We start from the raw sequence: 16,244 nt of genomic DNA on the forward strand, positions 1-16,244 counted from the left end.
GCCAATCAGTTCTTAATATCGCCGCTCATCAAACGTATATGAACAAAGGGGCCTGTTGTGAATAATTGTGCTTGCTGAATAATGTAAACTGCGCACTCTGTGCTAATCAACAGTAAACAAGCTAATCCTTTGTATTATAATTGAGTATCTCGTCGTTGTCGGGACGGAAACCTCACATGTCCAAAACTGTTACTTTCCAGGATTCCAAAAATGAGCTTGTAGATTTCCTTTAGGTGTTTTTTTGGTAACACCGTAGTATGAAGAAGTAGGGAATTAATTTAGGAGAAAGAAAAAAAACATTAAAATGTAAAATACAGAGATAAGAGGTTTCTGCCCGACAGCAACAATATCCTGGTTATCTTCCTCAGGTTTTCTGAGGATAGGAGCTTAACCGGATTATTTAGTACACGGATATTATACGCTGCCCATTCCACAAAAAAAAAAACTAAAGATAAAGAATATCCTTTTGGAGCTCTCTCTCTCTCTCTCTCTCTCTCTCTCTCTCTCCGCTTCACTCTCTCACTCCCTCCATATCTCTCTCGTCCGTAGGTTTCGAGCTGTCTCACTGTGAGGACCCCGGCGTGCCTCAGTTCGGCTTCAAGGTCAACGACCAAGGTCACTTCTCCGGGAGCAGCATCACGTACAGATGTGAACCGGGGTACACTCTGCATGGAGCCACCACGCTCAAATGCATGACGGGGGAACGCAGGGCCTGGGATAACCCCCTGCCTTCTTGTATCGGTATGTACACACGCACATAAATTATACGCACGCACGCACGCACACCCGCACGTGCACTTACTGCATTTACCCTTACACCTAGCTAATACACCATGCAAGTCCCCGCCTGAACCCCAGTTTGATGTATATTCGGCTGTTCGGCTTGTTATACTCTTTTATTTCTGGGACCCCAATATACACTATATAACACACTCAGTGTTCATTCACTTATGAAGTGGTTTTTGATTGATTGAAATATTTATTAACAGTTTGTAGAATTTACAGTACATTTTAAGCACAAACTCAATACAAAGACTGTCAACTGTGAGTGGACGACCCAATTAAGCATTACACTTGTTTACAACAGGGTCCACATTGTTCAATTCATCAAAACATTTAAAGACATACAACCATTTAGAGACATACAAATAGACATTTCTATGTAGCTAAAGAACAGAACAGGAATTCATCATATGGGAAGCAAAAAAGGGAAAATATACAAGCACTGGGAAAATATACAATATACAATATACAGTGAGGGAAATGGGGTGGGGGGGTGGGGGGGATTCAGATTTTACAGAGGCCAGTTTCGAATTGCAGCCATCCGTAGGTGCCCTTTGAGAGCGGTTTTGAAGGAGTCAAGGGATTCACATGTCTTAATGACTGTTGGTAGGGCGTTCCACATTTTGGTGGCATAGGAGCGAAAAGAATTTAGTCCCTTGTTTGTGCCGAATCTGGGTTGTACATGGTTTGTTGCACTCCCTCTGGTGTTGTGGGTGTGGACTTCGTTTACATTAAGGAAGTATTTAGACAGGTACATGGGTATCTTGGTGGTGTATCGAATCTTGTGGACCAGACCTATTGCAAGATGGTGTAAAGTAACTTAAGTACATTTTTACTCAAGTACTGTACTTAAGTACAATCTTGAGTTATTTGTAACTGTACTTTCCCCATTTTCAATACTTTCACTTCTACTCATCTCAGATCCAAATGCTGTACTTTTCCACTACATTTATTTTAAAACCTTGACTCACTTGACGTAATCCTCTTTACCTCGCCGAGGGGCATAGGGTGTCCACCGGAGCTCTCCATCTCACTCAGGCCTGGGCTTTTACTTCCTGCCAGCTCGTGTCCAATGTTCTTTAGGTCTTGGAGAGTTGGAACGTCTCCAGGTGTTTCTCTGCCTAGCCGGTTTCCTCTTCCCCTGTGGGTTGTAGTCCAGGGCCTGTCTTGTGATGTTATCTGTGTCCTTTCTCAGGAAAGTTCCACTTTCTCCTTTTGATGGTATACTGTCCTGTTTTGTGATACTCCATAACTCCTCATTTGTGGTTTTGTTGGGCCACCATAGCTTGAGGATGTAACGCAGGCATTTGTTAACAAACACCTGGAGCTTGTTTGTTAGGCCCTCTGTGGTTTCCATGTTTCATGAGGAGCCATATGGAGCAGGACAGTCTTCATGTTGGTGTTGAATATCCATAGCATGGTGTTGTTAGAGAACTGTTTGGATAGCCAGATCGGACGCAAGTTTTAAAACCTTAGTTACTGATTACTTTGTCGATTTGGACTCTTATTACAATATATACATTAACCGCTTCAGCCCTATATACATTTCGGACATTTGAAAAATGAAAATAGACGATCTACAAGCTCACAATACGCGTGCGTCGCATTTGAAAACTTGTGAAATGGGATATTCTGCATAATGAGTACTATTATGCCAATAGGCCTACTTTTGTTATTTTATTCAAGTACATTGAATTACAGACTTTTACTTATAACAGAGTGTTTATGTATTGCAGTATTGATACTTTTACTTAAGTAAAACTTTTGAGTACATTTTTCCACCATATTGATGACTACTGAGGATTTCACTGGGGACCCCCTGGGGTCACTTGATGCCACAGCTATAGCAGGTGTAGTGATTTAGATGTGATTGCAGGAGCTGCACACTTTCCCCCCAATAAATCTTGCATGTCAGATCGTCGCAGTATTATAGCCATTAACTTGCTCCAGACAGCTCTGTTTGACAGCCACATTAAGTCATTATCCAAAACAGCATATTTTCTCCATTCTGAAGCTTCGGCACTTCTTCTCTCCTCATGCTGACCCAGAAGAAAAAACTGCTCCATGTTTTGTTTTTCTCCTCCGGGAATTGATTATTCCAATGCGCCGCTCAACTCAGTCGAAAAGGGACAATTATCCCCTCTCACTTTGTTTCATCTGTGATGAGATTACCATGCATTTTACATTCTGTCCTAACTGTCTCTCTCTCTCTCTCTCTCTCTCTCCCCTTCTGTCTCTCAATTCAATTCAATTTAATTCAAATGAGCTTTATTGGCATGAGAGAACATAGGTTTGCATTGCCAAAGCAATTGGGAGATAAAAACTCAAAACTCAAATGTATGTCCAATATCTCTCTCTGACTCCACCAGTTCTCAGAACAGTCCAATTCAAAACCATTAGCTAGAACACACACACACATGCACGCGCGCACACACACACACACACACACACACACACACACACACACACACACACACACACACACACACACACACACACACACACACACATCATATATAAAAGCATGACCACGTTACCCTTGTTCCCAGCACGTGCGAACTGTCGATTGCAAAACATTACAAAGAATGGCGTGGGCTTGACCCACTATACACTGCCTCCCTCGGTCCCAGCTGTGTAAACCTACTGTGAACTCTCCTCTCACGCCAGTAAAGAAAGCACATTATTTCAGTCGTGGGAAAAAGTACTCAAATGTTGTACTTATAAAAGTATCAATACTGAAAGTAGACGTCCCGCATTCCCGCATTCAAAAGGTACTCAAGTAAAAGTACAAAGGTATCGGCATGAAAATATACTTAAAGTACTAAAAGTATTTCAGAATGTCCCATTTCACAAGTTCAAAATGTGTATGAAATTGTTTGGAAAATAGCTGATCTACAAGCTCACAATGCGTTGCATGGCGACACATTGTGAGCTTGTAGATCTGCTAATTTCAAATGGCCGAAATGTGTATATTGTTGAAGTGGTTAATGTATGTTTTCTAATCAAAATTGAAATCTCTAATAATTGTAATGGAGTAATAGTACAATATTTGCCTCTGAGATGTAGCGGAGTAGAAGTAAAACTATTGGAAGTACAAATACCTCAAAAGTGTACTTAAGTACAGTACTTGGTAAATGTACTTAGTTACTTTCCACCATTGCATTATTTCTTTTTATTTTATTTTTTTAAGATATTTTTTGCGGCTTACGCCTTTTATTGATTTTTTAAGGGACAGACAGTAGGCTGACAGGAAACGGGAGAGAGATGGGGGGATGACATGCAGTAAAGGCCGTGTCCGGGAGTCGAACCCGCGGCACACTGCGACTGGATTACCAGTCCGGTGCCCAGACCGTTACGCTACGGCCTGGGCCACCATTGCATTATTGTCTGCATTAAACAACTGCAGTATAGGAAGATCCTTAACTCACTGGTGTTACTCTTTAATAGCATGCGGTCCCCAGCCAGCCCAGACCCAGCTGTAACTATGAGTCTACAAATTGAAGTGAATCAAGGATAAACAAGGCTTTATTTATTTAAGTATACAAGCACCGCAATGCTGTTGGGACTTGTTCCGCAGAACATTGTGCAACATCCAAGACATAATAATAATTCAGTCAGGACAACTCATGAATGGAAGGAATATATATTTTTTGAATATAAAAATGAGCAATACATTTATTATGGTTTGGTGAAGAATTGGATCTGCTTTTTAGCTACTCAGATCAAGCGCATCAGTCCCAACCATAGGGACTCCGAATCCCCCGTACCTAAACAGCAGATCCAACATGACAGGTGGTAGCTGGGGTGGGTGAGTAGCAAAGGTTTAAGCATTCAGCAGCGCAGCAGAATCAGTATGCAGCAGCAAGCAAGCAGGATGAGCAGTGCAAACTTCCAGTTTAAATAGCCGGTATGAAGATGGAATGATTGGATGAAGTGAATCATGTGAATGAGAACGTGATGCTGAGGTGACCCAATGAACGGCCGCTGGCAAGTTGCAACTGCACTGAGTTTCCTGACTGAATTTGCTCTGCGCATGTCTGTGACAGACAGGCGTGATGCTCATGAGAAGAAATAATAATATAATAATAAAATATATATATTTCCAGTGAGAAATATACAGCTTCTGCCATTTGTACACTCTCAGAATTAAATAACACTTTGGATTTTACACTGTAGATCGGGGTCCCGGAGATACGACATCCTATCAAGTTGGGCTCCGTGACCTGAGACATATCAAACTGGGGGTCCTTGAAATTAAGGAGTCACTGCTCTAAATATTATGATCAAAGGTGGTTTGTTGTACTGTGTAGAATCATCTGGAATGATTCCAGCCGCTCCTTATGGGCACGCACGCACGCACTCACGCACATAGATACAGCCCATCTGACACTGAGAGCCCATTGTACTTCCACTATCTCTACTATCTGTGTTCCGCGGCCCTGTCCAATGTTTTACCGCAATTATGTCCTTTGTTCCTCTGAAAGGGACCCGCTAACCAATCTGATCCCTAAAAAGCGTTTCATAATTTAATTTGACTCGTCTTCACTTGATGTCACAGCAGCTGCGTTGCGACCGGGCTATTTATTGTTTTGTTCGAGTTCAGAGCTTCGACTGGCGGCAAATCGCTCACTGCAGATATGGATACGTACAGTATGATGATGGTGGTGATCCTAGATATAATGATGATTCATTTAGCCATGCAGTTTCACCATTGGCACAATATAATTTATGACACAGTTGATTATTACATTAAGAGCTCTTAGTAGTCAGCCTTCAGCCGTAACCTGATCTGAACCTTCCTCGTCAACACACTCGTACACACACACACACACACACACACACACACACTCACGCCCCCACAGATGTGTGCACGACGCACGCACACAACCCATAATCTACCACCATTGCTGTCTGAATCACAGATATGAATAAAGGTTTTGGACCAATAAACACACTGAGTAATGTTCCCTCTGCAAACAGCACAGGCATATGTCACGGCCACTTGCACACAAAGCATATTGAGGAACGTATTCTGATAGGCAAGTATTAGGGGGATCGCAACTCACTTTTAAAATGCTCCAGTTTTATTCACAGCAGCAACAGAACGACACTTCGACCTTGCGTTTCTTTTTACACGTTTTTCATATATAGGATAGGATCATAGACACAACTTTTTTTACAGGAGATAATAGGCTACTTTTCACAGTTTCGCTATTTAGTTTTACCTTTAATGACCCCGAAACAGGTACACCAGGTTGAAAGTGGGTTATTCACATCATGGGCGTGAATAAACCAAGCTATTTAACCCCCGCTGAGAATCATTGCTAATATGATATCAATCAGAGAATGTGCCTCGGAAGGTGCCACTGCAGAAACCCAATTTGTCATAATGTGATTCCATACAAGTGTCACTTTTCATTCCTGCTGACGGCAGTGAGCGCCCGTCAGAGAGGCTGTGTTTTAATCTCTTGATTGGGAGAAGTTAAAATGAACTGAGTGAACGGCTCACCTGGTGTGGCTCTTCAGCCAAATGAAAATGTGTAGACGTAAACGTGTGGAAAGACACAATGGCTGCCGTGATCTGCACTCAAATGGGAGATCTGTTAGAGCTAACCCACTTTTCTCTGTCTTGTCTCTGGAAAAAGTACTCAAATGTTTTACTTAAGTAAAAGTATCAATCGGCTACTGCAATGTAGACGTACTCTGTTACAAGTAGAAGTCCCATATTAAAAATGTATTTGAGTAATGGCCCAGGCCGTGGCTCAGCGGTCCAGGCACCTTGGCTGGTCCTCCAGTCTGGCAGCGTGCCGCGGGTTCGAATCCCGATCCCGACGTGATGGTGACATGCAGTACTGCATGTCACCCCCCATCTCTCTCCCCGATTTCTTGTCAGCCTACTATCTATCCCTCTATTAAAAAAATATTAAAAATGAAGGCGAAAGCCACAAAAAAGAAAATGTACTTGAGTAAAAGTACAAAAGTACTCAAATTGCAGAATGTCCCATTTCACAAGTTCAAAATGTGTACACACTCTTTTGAAAATAGCACATCTACAAGCTTGAGCATTGTGAGAGGACACATTTTGGACCTGAAATGTAGTGGAGTAGAAGTAAAAGTATTGGAAATTAGAAATACTCATTGTAAAGTACAAATAAAATTGTACTTAAGTACTACGTACTACGTAAATGTACTTAGTTACTATACACCACATGCCTAAACGTGTGGAAAGACATAAAATGGCTGCCGTGCTCTGCACTCAAATGGGAGCTGTTACAGACGCTAACCCACTTTTCTCTGTCTTTCTCTGTCTCTGTCTTAAGCACCTTCCGTCCTTTATAGCCTCGCTTCAGCACTGATATCTGATTCAGTCTAATAAGTCTGTCTCTCCGCTCCAACATCAATAATGAAACAGTCGTATAAAGCCTCTGGCTTGATATTCTCTGACTTTATATTTAACCCATTTTGGGCGGGAACCCCTTTTGGTGTTTTAAGCATTATGTTATGCTTTAGCTATTGAAAAATAGCAGACCTACAAGCTCATACGAGCTTGTAGGTCTGCTATTTTTGTAAAATCGTGAAAATGTGGCCCAAATGTTTGAATATATTCTTTCAGAGCCAACGTTTTTAACTCAAATCTTTGCTGCTGGGGGGACCCTGGAACTACATATTTTCAGATGGGGCTCGGCGGGCAATTACATATATTTTTGGGGGTCCTTGACATGAAAATGTTTGAGAACGATAACATAGAAGCACTGAGAAAACTGTTGCGCCTTTCTTCGTCCTTTTTTTTCCAAACTTGACTACGGTAGCGGTGGTCTCAAAAACATAAGGGAAACTTTGACAGGAAAAGTCTCGCTCACCGTATAGAAAAAGAAGTAAAACTCCTTAGACTGAGACTTCGAAAAATATTTTTTCTTTTATTTCATCATGCTCTTATGGTGCTCTGTGCTCATGGTGCAATTAAAAAGCAAACGTTTCGGTCCTCAGACCTTCGTCAGTGCTATCTTCATGTTCGTAGCACTGACGAAGGTCTGAGGACCGAAGCGTTTGCTTTGCGTTTGCGTTTGAGCACAGAGCATGATAAAATAAAATAAAAAATATTTTTCTAAGTCTCAGTCAAAGGAGTTTCACTTATTTTTCTATACGGTGAGCGAGTCTTTTCCTGTCAAAGAACGATAACATAGAAACATGGATTTTTCAGAAAACTGTCAAGATTTATAAGACAATTGTAGAATCGTCCTCAGGTCTAAATGGGTTAAGCAATGACTGACTTTGACCCGAGTAAACCCCTCGGTCTTAATATCGCATTGCCTCGTCTCTTATTATTATATTATGACTTATCCTACTCTCATTTCCACTCGTCCGCCGCTCTCTCCTGCTTGCTTTTCCCTCCTCCTCCAACTCCCCAGTGTTAATATCTCTCCTGTTGCTGTATTGTGTACTGGTACGGAATATTCTAGTGAAGGAGTGGAGGCATGTGGATTATGGGGGGAGAGGAAGGAAGTGGCCGCTGGTCGCTGGAGGAGAGGAAGTTAAGAGGAAGAGGTGAAGATATTAAAGAGAGAGAGAGAGAGAGAGAGAGAGAGAGAGAGAGAGCGGTGTGATTATTCCCTGTGATATTATACGCACTGATTCTTCGGAGAGGAATGCTGACTCAGCGCTATCCAAACCAACCCCCCCAGCTCTGCTCTGCTCTCCTCTGCTCTCCTCTGCTCTCCTCTGCTCTGCTCTCCTCTCCTCTCCTCTCCTCTCCTCTCCTCTCCTCTCCTCTCCTCTCCTCTCCTCTCCTCTCCTCTCCTCTCCTCTCCTCTCCTCTCCTCTCCTCTCCTCTCCTCTCCTCTCCTCTCCTCTCCTCTCCTCTCCTCTCCTCATCTTAAACGTGTGTGTTTCATTGCGGTTGTGTGAATGTGAAAGACCAGCGTTAGATTAGTGCCCGTCCCATTTGTCACTGTGGGCATCACTTAATCACTATTCATTGGCTGCTGAGGTGTGCTGAGTGGATGTGATTGGCTAGATAAAGTACCGTGGCAGGCAGATAGCGGGGCTGACCCGTCATACATCACACATGCACTGGAACACACACGTGTGCACGCACGCATGCACACACACACACACATGTTTACACAAACACACATTGTGTAGATGAATGGTTCTGTTCTCCATGTCTGATTTAAACTCATGTTGTTGTCATGTCAACATTCCCATAGCCATGTTAATCACACACAGGCTAGTACCTAGTAGAGAGAGAGAGAGAGAGAGAGAGAGAGAGAGAGAGAGAGAGAGATCGACAAACACGAGAGAGCTGAGAGAGAGCTGGAGAGCAACACAGATGCATGTTTTTTAATTGTGTTTAAATGTATGTAGCAATGTATTACTGTATAGTAATGTAAGTGTATGTGTTGATGTATTTAGTGTGTGTGTGTGTGTGTGTGTGTGTGTGTGTGTGTGTGTGTGTGTGTGTGTGTGTGTGTGTGTGTGTGTGTGTGTGTGTGTGTGTGTGTGTGTGTGTGTGCGCATACGCGTGTGTGTGTGTGTGCATACGCGTGTGTGAATGTGTATCATAATGCAGCGGAGTGTGGCGGTCGTTTTAAAGGAGAGTCTAACGGGAGGATCCTTTCTCCTGGGTACCCGTTCCCCTACGACAACAACTTGCGGTGCACCTGGACCATTGAGGTGGACTCTGGAAATATTGTGAGGTAAAATAAGCATCTCTTACTTAGTTTAATCGCTACCGTAGCATGAATCCCACTCCTGTGATCAGTTGTGTAACCTCAGAAATATCAGGAGGTTCGGTTTGGAATACGAACGAACTTTTGCTAGCCTTAACTTACTAACTTAACTAACTTAAAACAATGTCAATAATAGTTATGGTTTCTAATGAAGTTTGATTGATTAACCCATTTAGACCTGAGGACGTCTTCTAAATCCTTATACAGTTTCCTGTAAAACATATGTTTATATGTCAGTCGTTCTCAAACATTTTCATGTCAAGGACCCTCAAAAATATATGTAATTGGCCGCCGACCCCCATATGTTGTTCCAGGGACGCCCCAGAAGCAACTTGAGCTTTTAGATCTGTTATTTTTCAATAGCTAAAGTATAACGTGCTTAAAACACCAAAAGGGGTTCCCGCCCGAAATGGGTTTTAATATCTTGCTTTTTTTTGTGGGGGTGAATTCCAGTCTCCAGTTCTTGGCATTCGACACAGAGGCCAGCCATGATATGCTGAAGGTTTGGGACGGCCCAGTGGAGAATGACATGTCCCTGTCCGAGATCAGTGGCTCTCTGCTCCCTGAGGGACTCCACTCTACGCTCAACACTGTCACTGTTCAATTTGAGACCGATTTCTACATCAGCAAGTCTGGGTTCGCTATTCAGTGGTCCAGTAAGTAACTGTAAAGGACTAATGCTTCAATCTATTCAATCTATTCACAATGACCCCTACCTTATCTCTAGTTACTTGCTGAGCCCTTTCTTGCATGTATAGACTATTTGTATAGCTCTGAAACCTCTGTTTTTGAGTGGTGCAAACCACTCCTACAACCAGCTTGCAATGTCCTCGTACCTGTTTGTTTGTTTGTGTGTCTGTCTGTTTGTTTGTTTGTTTGTGTGTGTGTGTGTGTGTCTGTCCGTGTAAGCACGAGTATGTGACTTAATAATAGCAGTAGGGGGCGCCAGAAACAGTGAGAGGGGTAGTGACTCTAATGAGAGAGAGAGAGAGAGAGAGAGAGAGAGGGGGGGGGGGGGAGGGGGGGGAATTGCACCACTCAGTTCACACGTGTGTGATTTTTATAAGCAGTGTTGGGCAATCAAGAGTGTAATATGTTACTTATTACATATTACATTATTATATTACGTATTACTTGGAATCAAGAGTAATAAAATATATTTCCCCACCTGCAAAAAAAGGATCCTACAACACAATCTGTTTAGTCAGCTTCTTTTTTAACTGAATCCAATTGTTATTTTGAATAATAAGAAGAAGAAGAGTCATCAATTAGCCAAAAAGGCTATAAAATACCAGCAGTTTCCGGCAGCAATCTCTCTTGACCTTTTAAATGAAATGTTTTCAAACGGTAGCCGGTAACGGTATTTTTTACTAATATGGTAATATAATATTACTAGTAACTTGTTACTGCCTAACGCTGTTTATAAGAACAGGTTAACTCTCTCCTCTCCTCTCCTCTCCTCTCCTCTCCTCTCCTCTCCTCTCCTCTCCTCTCCTCTCCTCTCCTCTCCTCTCCTCTCCTCTCCTCTCCTCTCCTCTCCTCTCCTCTCCTCTCCTCTCCTCTCCTCTCCTCTCCTCTCCTCTCCTCTCCTCTCCTCTCCTCTCCTATAGGTTCAGTAGCTACAGCCTGTCGGGACCCCGGCGTGCCCATGAATGGCAGTCGTAGTGGAGACGGTCGTGAGCCGGGGGACTCCGTGTCCTTCCAGTGCGACCCGGGCTACGAGCTCCAGGGAGACGATAAGATCACCTGCATACAGGTGGATAACAGATACTACTGGCAGCCCAGCCCGCCCGTCTGCATAGGTGAGTGACGGATTGACCACATGAACCCTAAGCATCCCTACAGTATGCTGGGGAGAAGCTCCAGTGATAATGGCAGATTGCAGATTGTCTTCTACATCCTGACAGTTTTCTGAAAAAGCCCAAAATGGGTTAAATATTTGGTGTATAGGAAAATACTAGCGTAATTTATTTTAGTATAAGTATATAGGGTATAATTGGTTATTTCTGCTAATACCACCAAAAAGCACCCTTGAGAAAGTAGCACTGATATTAGTACTGGTACTAATATGATTTAGACCTTTCCAATGAACATATTGCAGGGGACTGTTTGATTGGTTTTTGTTTGTTGGATTGGGAGAGAATCATGTTTTTATATCTTTTTGATATCTAATTGTGTGATAGATTAGATGGCACCTTATGTACACATCCTTATGTACACTACAACTACATGTAGTGTATTTTATGTTCAACCCTGTTTGATTGAACACTTTATTAACACAATTGTTATCAGTACAGGTAGTACAGTCAAAGGTTATGCTAAATGGATAACTAATTGAGAGGGGGTAAAATATTTGGCTACACTAAATCTTATGCGAAAGACAGCATATGTACACCTGGTCTACCTGTTCTGGAAAGTACTTTGGGTCAATTGCTGTTGTTTTTAAATGTGCTATATAAATCAAATTGACTTGACTTGACTTGACACACTCCATCCCAAAAGCAAAAGCGATAAGTTGCGTGCAGAGCAGCAAAGCTATGATGGCTGACAGTGTCAGTGTCAATGGTGTAGGTGTGTTGTCAGTGGGGACTAGCTGATCTTAACCTTCATACATACAGGTACAACAAATGCACCAATCTGGAAGGCCCAAGCATACTCCAGTTTTAGGTGATACTCACCTTTTAGGTGGTTAGTGAAAACGGAGACATGCAGCGACATGTCATTTTGTAGTTTTCTCAAACTACCGCGGTGAGTAGGTTATCACCTAAAAACTGGAGTGTGCGTGAGCCAACCAACTGTTCTTATCACTGACTATTTCAAAAACTAGAAGAAAAGCATCATCTCTTCTTCTGTGCTCTCTTTCCCCTCCCTGCAGCGCCTTGTGGAGGGAACCTAACCGGCTCCAATGGCTTCATATTGTCTCCAAACTTCCCCCACCCCTACCCACACTCCAAGGACTGTGATTGGCTCATCGCTGTCAACTCTGACTACGTCCTATCGTTGGCCTTCATCAGGTAAACGGCATCGGCACAGTTCGTTTCAGCCACATCAACGGAACATGTTTAATCCATCTGCTTATCCAACAAAGCGACAACTTAAAATATTTGCTTGATGAGGCTAATTATGGCAAATTCACACCAGCCACGGTAGCTATTTCTAGTGGTAAATGTTTCTGCTAAATAGGTGTGTGTGAAAGCATCTGAAAGATTTCCAGCCTGATTCGCTACGTTCCGTGAATTTGTTTTGTCACTTCAAAGTGACTAAACAAATTCACGGATCGCGAACGAATCACGCTGGAAACCAACCAGGCTATATCTGAAACACCCACTAAGCAGGTGATTAAGGTTCAGAATACTGAGTGAAAACAATAATTACATAACATTGGAAAAAACTCTCAAAGTACGTAGCAGTTAAATAGAGACTAAATATGTAACCCTTTCTCTCCCTCTCTCTAACATTTCTCTCCCTCTTTGTTTTCCCCCTCCATCGTGTCTGTTAGTTTCAGCATCGAGCCTAATTATGACTTCCTGTATATCTACGACGGTCCAGACAGCAACAGCCCCTTAATCGGTAGCTTCCAGGACAGCAAGCTGCCGGAGCGCATCGAGAGCAGCTCCAACACCATGCATCTGGCCTTCCGCAGCGACGGCTCAGTGTCTTACACCGGCTTTCACTTGGAGTACAAAGGTATATGCAGACGCTGTTCTGTTATTTATTGTGACACATCACTGGTTTAATGTAATGAAGTGGGTGAAATTCATTACTGTTGTCTGTTATATAGAACATTACCCCCCACACACATTAATCTCTCTCTCTCTCTCTCTCTCTCTCTCTCTCTCTCTCTGTCTTTATGTACCATTCTATCACTAAACCTCCATGTCTCTGCTTTCCTCCCCGTTCTCCCTCCAGCCAAGCTGAGGGAGTCGTGTTTTGACCCAGGTGTGGTTCTGAACGGGACCAGACTGGGCTCCGACTACAAGCTGGGCTCCACCGTCACCTTCTACTGCGAGGCCGGATACGTTCTGCAGGTACTGTGCTGTGCTGTGCTGTGCTGTGCTGTGCTGTGCTGTGCTGTGCTGTGCTGTGCTGTGCTGTGCTGTGCTGTGCTGTGCTGTGCTGTGCTGCGCTGTGCTGTACTGCGACCCGCCCTGCAACTTCAACACAGATGCGTGGATATTAGTCTGGTTCCCCTCTATGTTTCGATCTTTTTCCAAGGGGCGGTTACAAAAAGATTCAAACAGACTCTATTGGCTCTTATTGGTTAGACCTACAATTAATCAAATCAAAGGCAAATTGAAGGCTGGCTACGCGAGGCTAGCAAATCATTTGCAGTGGTGGAAGCAAAGCGACACGACACGAGTCACACAACTAGTCGCTGCGTGATGAGCAACAAAAACTACACAGCATTTTTTAAACTGGCTTAAACTTTTTTCAGCTCTACAATGACGCGGTGAAGCTTCTGTCTCGCTTTCTAGCTCACTCATCGCCCCGACACGCGGATGCATGCTTGTTGACGTCAACAAGCATGTTGAGCAACACTTAAATCGCATCTCTGTCAGTGGTTCTCAAAGTGGGCTTCAGGGACCATCAGGCTTCCTTGACAGATTTCCAAATGGAAACGAAATGGACCTTTACGGGCCCATTTGGTTCCATTTGTACACTCAGAGCTATAGGGATCCTTGAAAAAAGTAGGTTTTGGGGCACGGTGGCACAGTTGGTAGTGCTGTCGCCTCACAGCTAGAAGGTCCTGGGTTCGATTCCAGCTGATGGAAGCTGTGGGCACTGGCGGCGTGTTCCCTCCTCCGCGTCATCAGTGCCCATACCCGAGGCGGGGGTTGGCGATAGGGCCTTTCTGTGTGGAGTTTGCATGTTCTCCCCGTGTCCCCTAGGGTAGATACCCTCACAAAAACATGCCGTAATCCTGGTCTCTAAAACTACCTCCCCCTGGCCAGCCGGGGTGCCTGATGGAGGGGAAAGGAACTGGTCGGAATAACGTGTCCCTTCCACGCGCTACGTCCGGCCAGGGAAATTCCCCTCTGTCAGGTGAAAAGAAGCAGCTTGGACTCCTCATGCATAGAAGGAGGCATGAGGTCAGTCCGCTGCCCCCCCAGGTTGGCAGAGGAAGTGTAGCGCCCAGGATTACATTAGATAATTGGCACTGGGTGAAAAGAAAACTGGGTTACAAAAATCGTGGGATAAAAATTTAAATAAATAAAAAAGTAGGTTTGAGAACCACCGTTGTACAGTAGCTGACCTTCAGGCTTGGTTGTTTTGTAGCTTTGGTCGCTGCTAGTGTGAACACGTGCATAACATCTTTATTTTGACGTTTCTGTTCTGGAGGTGTTTCAATGCAGCTTTCGTCGCTGCTAGTGTTTACGCGTGCATAACATCTTTGTTTTGACGTTTCTGTTCTGGACGGGGTTTCAAGGGTGTTCGAGGGTGTGATTTCTATTCCCGTCTCTCTTCTCTCAAGGGTTATTCAACTCTGACCTGCAGTATGGGCGACGATGGGCGACCAGGATGGAATAGAGCCTTACCGAGTTGTCAAGGTAACACGCACATGCACATGAAGTGCATATTGTACACACACACACACACTCATGCGCGCCCACATTATTTAGCCTTCATACACACATGGGTGAAAGAGAAAATTATCATGTTGTCAAGGTAGCACACACACACACACACACACACACACACACACACTCTTAATAAGGAGTGGAGTCTATTAACAGTCATCATGCACGAACAGTTCACTGTGGAGATAATTACACTGTTCAACTAGACATGTCTGAAAAACATGCACGCACACACACACACACACACAAACACACACGGAAACACACATACCCTTGTACTTATAATCTCCTACATCATCTTTGTACTGTGTGTGTGCGCGCGCGCGTGCGTGCGTGCGTTTGCTTGTGCGTGTGTTCCACCTCCAGCGCCGTGTGGCAGTCGGTCCACAGGTACAGAGGGAACCGTTTTATCACCAAACTTTCCCAGAAACTACACTTCTGGACACAGCTGTGTCTATTCTATATCTGTTCCCAGAGAGTTTGGTAAGTTACACACACACACACACACGCACACGCACACGCACACTCACACTCACACACAAAGTATAAAATAAATCTTTTCACTTCTTTAATCGATGCACATTGTACTATGAACCCCATTAGATAAGATCTTGTACCAAGGCTCTAACACCTTGGAGCATTTTAATTACAGCCTCTAGTGTTCATAATGAGAAATGAGATCACCCTTTTTTCCCATCATGGTTTTAACTTCGTCGTCTTCTTATCGAGTAGGAACTTGTGCTTCATTAAATGGTACGAAGAGACCAATATGACGAGAGAAACATTCTTGCTTACTGTAAATTGCTCTGGATTTAAGAGCGTCTGCTAAATGCCTAAATTGTAAATTGTAGAGAGACACGGGGTTGGGGGTTGACAGGAGAGACAGGTTGTGAGATCAGAATTCACTGTACATGTGAGATCAAAATAAGCGACTTAGCACATGACCCAGTGTCGGAGCTGCAGTGTGCTCTGGATGGAGTTATCTCATGTAATGTTTCACCTGTACCACTCGTTATTGGATATAATAACATCAGTTTAATTAAGGTAATGAAATGGTTAATCCAGAACTATCCTGTAGCTCGACCAGACCAACAGCACTGCTGTTTGCTCATGGGTTCCTAGGTGGTTACTTCTTTTTCTTTTTTTAAGATAT

General features: G+C 43.5%; 1 protein-coding gene across 1 annotated transcript in view; it reads left to right on the forward strand.

Moving 5' to 3' along the window:
* The window catches only part of csmd3b (CUB and Sushi multiple domains 3b), a gene marked incomplete at its 3' end in the record, with an annotated part of 548,364 nt that overhangs the window by 451,900 nt on the left and 80,220 nt on the right, over window positions 1-16,244 (forward strand). The window contains exons 26-34 of the mRNA XM_083771581.1: window positions 550-741; window positions 9,353-9,479; window positions 9,966-10,168; window positions 11,123-11,314; window positions 12,388-12,526; window positions 13,012-13,199; window positions 13,422-13,540; window positions 14,986-15,061; window positions 15,458-15,574. Coding sequence (XP_083627707.1) covers window positions 550-741; window positions 9,353-9,479; window positions 9,966-10,168; window positions 11,123-11,314; window positions 12,388-12,526; window positions 13,012-13,199; window positions 13,422-13,540; window positions 14,986-15,061; window positions 15,458-15,574 — 1,353 coding nt within the window. The remainder of the gene's footprint in view (window positions 1-549; window positions 742-9,352; window positions 9,480-9,965; window positions 10,169-11,122; window positions 11,315-12,387; window positions 12,527-13,011; window positions 13,200-13,421; window positions 13,541-14,985; window positions 15,062-15,457; window positions 15,575-16,244) is intronic.

This window comes from Protomyctophum parallelum, assembly GCF_964188405.1.
Source record: "Protomyctophum parallelum genome assembly, chromosome: 1".
In the NCBI taxonomy this organism is placed as follows: domain Eukaryota; kingdom Metazoa; phylum Chordata; class Actinopteri; order Myctophiformes; family Myctophidae; genus Protomyctophum; species Protomyctophum parallelum.